The sequence below is a fragment of the Limulus polyphemus genome, unplaced genomic scaffold (genome assembly GCF_000517525.1).
Source record: "Limulus polyphemus unplaced genomic scaffold, Limulus_polyphemus-2.1.2 Scaffold273, whole genome shotgun sequence".
NCBI classification, from domain to species: domain Eukaryota; kingdom Metazoa; phylum Arthropoda; class Merostomata; order Xiphosura; family Limulidae; genus Limulus; species Limulus polyphemus.
This window is the reverse complement of record NW_013665883.1, coordinates 335,168-343,436: the sequence shown is the minus strand read 5'-3', so window position 1 is coordinate 343,436 and position 8,269 is coordinate 335,168. Positions and strand designations below refer to the sequence as shown.

At 30.3% G+C, this 8,269-nt stretch overlaps 1 protein-coding gene and 1 long non-coding RNA gene across 2 annotated transcripts in view; one reads left to right on the top strand and one right to left on the bottom strand.

Moving 5' to 3' along the window:
• Window positions 1-1,043, bottom strand: part of LOC111085206 — a 3,960-nt gene extending 2,917 nt beyond the window's left edge. Inside the window, exon 1 of the long non-coding RNA XR_002610038.1 lies at window positions 497-1,043. This is a non-coding gene — a long non-coding RNA (uncharacterized LOC111085206). The remainder of the gene's footprint in view (window positions 1-496) is intronic.
• LOC106456944 (nuclear hormone receptor FTZ-F1-like) overlaps window positions 1-8,009 on the top strand; it is a 65,013-nt gene extending 57,004 nt beyond the window's left edge. Inside the window, exons 4-6 of the mRNA XM_013916322.2 lie at window positions 1,438-1,696; window positions 2,399-2,499; window positions 3,623-8,009. Of these exons, the coding sequence (XP_013771776.1) occupies window positions 1,438-1,696; window positions 2,399-2,499; window positions 3,623-3,769 (507 nt within the window). The 3' untranslated portion in view covers window positions 3,770-8,009. The remainder of the gene's footprint in view (window positions 1-1,437; window positions 1,697-2,398; window positions 2,500-3,622) is intronic.
• Window positions 8,010-8,269: the final 260 nt, after the last annotated feature.

Below are 8,269 nucleotides of genomic sequence, written 5' to 3'. Positions count from 1 at the left end.
ATTAATCAAACAATATATTTTAAAGCGAATCATTATATTATATTTTCAGTCCATAGATAGTCTCAAGACGGAGTGTGTGTCATGAATTTTCCGACAAACTGAAGTGGGGGCACCCCCCCCCCAAAAAAAACACACACCTAAATGTCCACCACTGCTGTATGGGACGGAAATATGGTTGCTTCACCGGGTTGTGTATAAATAATTTGTAAAAAAATGAGCTGTCACCCACAACTGTTAGGAACAGCGCTTATGAACTTTTACAGTGAAACTTTGAATGAAGAGAGACGCATATAATAAAAACAAAACATTGATTATATTCATTGAGATAAAATACAGTTTGTGTGAATATAATTTAAGTCGCTATAATCATTACTTCTTTAAATTTCAAAACATTATTTAGTAAGTTTTTATAAGTCAGCTACCTTTTTATCCGTTTATATTTTCACAGTTTAGTTTTTGTTTCTTCAAATACGACACGTAACAAATAAACACTTACTGTTTACGAAGATTCTGTGTTACTCGTCTTGACGTATGAAAAAGAGTTGAGCTATTTATTGCTTACTTAGATCGTCGCTGTCTTTTTAACTGCTTACTAATGATTGACGGTCTTCGTTACTTGTGGTTTCTCGGCACCAGCTTTCAAAGTGCCCGAGGTAGCAGTGGCAACTTGGACGATTTTCGTTCAATACGAATGCACACTAACCTGTTGGATATACGCTGAAATTAACACCCATTATGTCCTTGGTTAAGCGCGTTCGTTTGGTCTAACTGGCGCCAGCAGGGACTTGTTATTTTACTCAGCTTTCTATAGTGCTAAATATTTATCTCAACAAAGATCCACACTTGTAAAAAATAATGGTGTTTATAGAGAAAAGTCACAATGGACTACCAGCTGTGTCCACTGTAGGGAATCAACTGGGGATTTTAGCGTTATAAATGCGTAAACTTATCTCTGTACCTCCAGGGAACTATTGTCTTTTCATTCATAAGTTCATGTTTTTCAAAGCTGCTTTCTCCTGTACTCTGTCTACGGTCAACTAGAGACGTGATTGCACATTCGTACTTGACCTAGTTTCAGTAGCACAAACTTATTTTATAAATATTTCTAATTTAATACATATTTCATTTATAGTTCTCCCATTAACTGCTCAATTTCCTTTATTTTTTGAAGTTCTCTTTTAAATATTTAGCTCATTTCAGTATTATCTATACAACATTCTTAGCTTTTTTAGTTGCGTGTAATAATACTGAAACTTATCATTTAAGTATCATTATTTAAAAGTTGTGCAGATTTATCTTAGACAATATTTCAGGCTTTCAAAGAGCTATCTCCCCTTGAACTTTGAGACCAATTGTCATTATTAGTACTCTGGTCATACTATAGTATACATATATTAATTAATCAACCAATCAGTTTCATACATTTTGTTATATTAGGTGGATGATCAAATGAAGCTACTACAGAATTCTTGGAGTGACATGCTCCTTTTGGACAACATTCACCAGCGATTACATAATGGTCTCCCTAATGAAACAGCACTACCTAATGGTCAGAAGTTTGACCTTTTGACTCTAGCACTATTGGGATTGCCAGCTCTTGCTGAACCATATGAGCATCTGTTATACAGTCTTCGGGAAATAAAATTTGATCCAATGGATTACATCTGTGTCAAGTTTCTTATTTTGTTGAATCCTGGTAAAAAACATTTTTATTTTAGGTTTTAAAGCTTATGAAACTCTTGTAGATAGATTAAGTACACTTCAAGGTCTGTAACCTTGTTAATTTCTTGTGAAAAGACTAGGATTTTTTTCAGGTCTAGAACTTCATTGAAACATAGTGAGATTAACATTTTCCAAAAAGATGCTTTATCAATAGAGAGTAATTAATATACATACTTTTTAGCCTTCTTTTACTAAATATGAATAAGTTTACTAGTAGTGACACTGACATGTAGTTTCTCCTCTTGCTAAAACCTTTTAAGTATGCTTGAATTTACATGTAGATTTTAAATTAAAGTTTTAATGAGATGAAAAACAAGCTGTAGAAAAATTTCTAATAACATTTCCCTGATTTTGTAAGAAAATATTTGTAAATTTGGTAATATCCTGTTTAAGTTGGGGTTTTTTTCAGCTACATAAAGATATTTTCTTTTTCCTAAACTTTAAGAAAAAAGATTGTTGGCCCAAGCAAATGAAGGTATTTGGAAAATGATAACAAAAGTAAACATTCTTGTATTTTCATTAGTTTCCTGTATTTGTAAAATATTTGATATGTAGACTCTATAAGAACATCCATAATTTTTTAGGAGTATATAACTAAAAGTGTTTTAACCATCATGTGCTTATTGTAATATAAAACGTTCATATTGTTGTAATTTCTTCTTTTGCTTGCTTCCAGAAGTTAGACAGTTGTCAAATGTAAAGGTAGTTCAAGAAGCTCATGAACAAATCAAACAAACACTTGTGGACTACATCAAGAACTGTTATCCAGAAGCCAAAGTAAGTCAGATCAGGGTACATCTTTTGCATGCAAATAAGTAAAAGCAACATTTGTAACTCAAAGATAATTCAATATTGTAGTATTAATTTCCATCCACCAGTAACCATTTGAAGAAAAATTATCTGTATTTCAAACCATTATAAATTGGTGACACATTGATATTGACAGTACATTAAAGTAGACAGGAAAAGTTAATAACATTTCATTAGTTACTCTTGTAGAATACTTAAGGGTATTTGTTCTTATTTGTAATAGCTAGATGAAGGAACATTTCAATATTTTATCCTTATCTGTAAGACATGGAGAAACAATGCAATATTTTATCTTTACCTATAACACATGAAGAAGTGTTGCAATATTTTAACACCATTTTTAATGTATAAAGAAATGTTGCAATATTTTAACACTATTTGTAATGTATAAAGAAATGTTACAATATTTTAACACAATTTTTAATGTATAAAGAAATGTTGCAATATTTTAATACTATTTGTAATGTATAAAGAAATGTTACAATATTTTAACACTATTTTTAATGTATAAAGAAATGTTGCAATATTTTAATACTATTTGTAATGTATAAAGAAATGTTACAATATTTTAACACTATTTTTAATGTATAAAGAAATGTTGCAATATTTTAATACTATTTGTAATGTATAAAGAAATGTTGCAATATTTTAATACTATTTGTAATTTATAAAGAAATGTTGCAATATTTTTATCTGTAAGACATGAAAAACATTTCACAGTACATGAAGAAATGTAATATTTTATTCTTACCGATAACACATGAAGAAATATTGCAATATTTTATCTTTATTTGTAATATACGAAGGGACATAGTATTATTTTATCTTTATCTATAACTCATGAAGGAAACGTAATAATATTTCATCTTTATCTGTAACACATAAAAGAAAGCAGCATTTACCTTTTATCAGTAACTTCTATAAGTTACTTATCAATATGTTATTCTGATCAGAATAATATGAGTAATTGTTAGCAAATCATCATTTCGCTTTGTGTCAATAACACTAAAGAATATGATCAGTATATACATTTTACTTCTGACGTTTATTCCTGTTTTTTTTCTAACTTACATCTCTGTATTTTGTGTAGGATAAATTCAGCCAATTGGTCCAGTGTATCTCTGAGATCAAGCATATTAGCAGAAGAGGTGAAGAATTCCTCTATCACAAGCATCTCAATGATAATGCTCCCACACAAACCCTGCTTATGGAAATGTTACATGCCAAGAAGAAATAATTATATATGATCATCTAAGAGACAACAAACATAGTTCGAGATAGTTTAGTCATAAGACTTGTATTGTTCTGTATGATCTTAAGTCAACTATACAGGTCACATGTTTAAAACATTCGTCTTATGGTGGCAGATTTGAATAACTAAATTTTTATTTTGCAAGGTATTTTATTCTTTGTGTCTGATCAACATTAAAAGTTACTTTGTCAATGAGTAGTTTAATTTGCTATTTCTGCAATTAAGCAAGCTAATAATATTAAGACATGGCTGAATAGAAGTCTTCTGATTAGTTTTGAGTGCTACCTGAACACAAAGTCTAGTATTTTTAAGCACTAATAATTATGTTTCTAATTACATTAATAAATGGAAACAATAATGTTCCATAACAGTCTGTAATCTTAGCCAGATCACTTGTAATTGTGTTTGATTTTATCTAGTAATGCCTGTAATTCTAGCTAGTACCACTTGTAAATGTGCTTGTATCCATTTTCTCATGTAGTTATTTAGTGCCATCACTGCTAAACCACTCATCTTATAACTTTTGATATAAAAGTAAAGAACTTGTACTAAATATAACCTTTTCTTCAAAGAGTCATTCTGTAGCTGACAGATACACATTCCTTGTTCAAGACATTTTTATTCTCATCTTAGTGTTACGATGTGTGTGTGCCCAATATTTTCAACTGTTTTTAGGTACTGGATAAAAATAATGATTATCATCATGAGGGTGGATAATAAAAGTGACAGCTATTTTGTGTAAAATCAGAGGAATCTGTTAGTGATGCCTACTACATAGACTTGTTGAAAGAGGTTATTTTTTGTTTCTTCTTCGCAAACTCACTATTTTTTTATTTTTGTGATGCATAAGGCAAAAGGGCACTCACATTTATATTTACTCATTCACCTGAAACTTTGTATAGAAATTTTCCCAAAGTTTTGATGGTGATATCAGTTCAGGCAATTACTTTTCCTGTAATCCATACCTCCAATATTCTGATGGGGGTAAAGCTACAGTTTGTAGGACATAGGCCAATGAAAAAAGGTTGGGGAACAGTGCCCCCTTTTTTATAATCATTTGTTAAGCTAATGTGTAGCAAAGTTCACCATGTATTTTGGTCTGTTTTTTAATCTAGAGAATAAATTATTTTTTTTGTGGGGGAAAGAATTGTTTGAACCTCTAGCAGCTGCTGTTACAAGACACTGTGAGGGAATATGTCAAAAGGTGAACTGTTAGTATGCTTTCCTGGAAAACAAGAAAGTTATTTAACTTTAGTTATTCCCCACTAACTTGCTTGGGGAGAATTAACGTTGAAACTGTCACCTACAGTATAAATAATTCTCTGAGTAGCTTTTCTAATATGATAAGGTAAATGTATAAAAATAAAGTGTAAATATCATTTAATTTTTTATGTTTTGTTTTCAATGCTGCAAAACGCACAAGTTTCTGCTAAACTGAGGTTGCCAGCATTCCTTGTGTAGGTTCAACACTGCCACTGTTAATCCCATTGACTGAAGTCATTCAACATACATGTTTGAGGGATTTTGTACATGATGGTGGTTTGTGAGCATTATGATGCTTTCCAGTAATTGTTAGTTTTAGAATAATTGTTACTGTTATTATTACTGATGTGCCTATATGATTTTAAATTTAATGTTATAGTTGCACAGTTTAGTAATTTATCTAACTGGTGATATGTAATTGCACTCAGAGGTGGATCCAGGATTTTTTGCACCAGATCATGAAACTTTTGAAAAAATTAACTTTTTTTTATATTAAATTTAAAGGTATCTTTGTTTTGTAGTCCACAGAAAAGAGGGGGTTGCAACACCCTCTCTGATTTATCCCCTTGCACTACTATGTTACCAGTGTTCATCCATACCACATGATTTCAACAATATCTAGTTGGTTAAAGACAATATTAAAATGTATTTGAGACATATCATAACTGAAACAGAAAAATACACCTATTAATATAAACCAGGTGATAAATAATAGTTTCACACACGAGTATTTGCATTTTTGACACATAAAACTGTTGGTCGAAAGAAAAGTTAATAAAAATGGCAAGACTTTTTTCTAGATTAATAAGTCTTTGATAAGTTACTATGATAAATTTCTCCAGAAATGTATATGTTAAATCATTTCAAATTTTTCTTAAAATTCTGTAAGTAATCAAGAAAGCTGTCAAGTTGAATTAATTATTTAATAACAATATTCCTTGGTTTTAATTTCATGTTTTGTCTTATTTTACTCAGCTTATATTGCTTTGGTGCCCTGCAATCAAATAAGCTTGTCTTAGTTATTAGTTATATTACAAAGTGCCTTCTATATAATGAAAAAAAAAGAAAAACCTGTTGCAGGCCTTCCAATGCCACCTATTTTTTTGTAAAAAATTCCAAATTTTCCCTCCTTTATGGACACAGTTTGTGCTATTACCTTTTTCAGGTCAACTGTGTGAAATTTAAACCTTGTGAGTGACAATTTGGCTGACTCAGATGTTTTTAATTATACAGACGAGATTTCTGAATGTTTTCGTGATATTGGGAAAACTTGGTGTGTGTGTATATAAGAATATAACAAACGTGACCTTCTAGGCAAGTACATCATTAGTTACTAATTACCACACACTTGAATAAAATGTCATGTCATCCTATTACTCTGATGTTTTAATATTATTCCCTATAATTTGCCCTACTTTTTCTTTAACTCCTCTGTAAAATTAGCCCTATTCTTCCTTGATATGCCATTGAAAGGCCTATTGTTTGGAAAGCTGAAATTCTTCTATTGGAGACAGGTTATTTTTGAAATTCTTTCTGCAGTTAAAACTTTTTTTTTGCTTAAAAAACTACGATACTTGTATTAACATTAATACAAGTAAATTGTTTGTATTATAAGGTTTAGCTAAAGCAATTTGCTGAAAACTTAAGTAAAACTTTTCAATATACTTTTTTTTTTTCACTAAGGAAATATCTGTTACTGGAAACGTTACAGTCTTAGCATACCAACACCGCAGTTATTGGCATTTCAATTAAGGTATTAGTGAGGTTGGACTATTGTCCTCTACACTGTATAATTACTTAGAGATCAAAATCATACTGTTTTGTATGTTGATATAGAAATAAAATGTTTTATGGAATTGACAAGTTGTTAGTATTTCTGTAAGTGAAAAAATATGTTTCCACACCTTCAGCTTCTTATTTTTAAATGTTTCATAAAATGATGATTTATTTGTGGATGCTTTTCCTTGCCTTTAATTTCTCGTCTTCTTACTCTTCATTTAGTTTAGTTGTTTTTTTATCCCAGTTACCATTTCAGTACCTCCTATTCCTAGATCATGTTGTAGTTCATTTGTTATCACACCATATTATTAGAACTTATTTTATCCTTTGAATTTTATATAAAAATCCTTTATCACATCATCATTCATTCCACAATACTTCTCAAGCTCTCCAGTTTCACATCTAAGGTTCTTTACAAGACACAATATAGTATCTAAAGTTACAGTTCATTCAATAACAGGTATCAGTTTTCATATCTTAAATATATATTGACCTGTAAATGAAAAGAAAGAGAAACAAACAGAGTATAATTGTTTTTTACAACTTGTGTAAAATGTTGAAATCTACATCTTTGGAAGAATGTAATGAATCAGGTTTCTCTGTTCTTTAACACTATACATGGTCAAGAAAGATTAGTTTTACAACCAAAGCCCAGAAAAAGTTTGTATCAAATGTTTCTTTTTAATAACTAAACAAGAACTATGTAATATTAAGTTATGTCAAAAGTGCTAATAACGGTTAATAGTGTATTGCTAGGCAAGTTAAAATAATAGTACTCTCTTAATACTGTATTTCTAGTTAATGAATGATTGTTTTTTTGTACAGTACGAGTCCTAAAATACCATGTAATAGTAATATGTGTCTACATTATTGTAATTCAGATAAGCAGTATGAACAAGATAAAAATAAATATATTTCACCTTCATATAATTTGGATAAAAATAAATTATCTTTGTTTTAATGGAATCTGCATGGGGCCTATACAAGAGAAGAAACATTGACTGTGATTCTGAATCTACTATGTGTATCCACATAAAATGTGACGAGTTTGTTGTACACAAGAAAATCAGATGTGTTACAAAAGTGTCTGTGCTCATGATAAGTCTGTGAATTGATGATGTCAACCTGACCACTGACAAGTCAGAGTGCAAGGTGATGTGCATGTGAATAAATACTTTTGTCTGTCATACAGCTGCTATATTGTATTTGCATAACTTCTAGAACTTCCAAAATGTATATCTAATTTTTAAGTATCCCCACATATTGTATATGGTACTTACTCTCATCTACAACAAACTGTTACTAAGTCATCAGTGTAGGGTGCAATGAATAGTTGATAACTCTGACATCAAATACATAACATGTTGAATGGCACTCTGTAAAAGGTCATGGCACTTGGGTTAATTTGGATCAATATATGGTAACTTGTGTATATTTTCATAT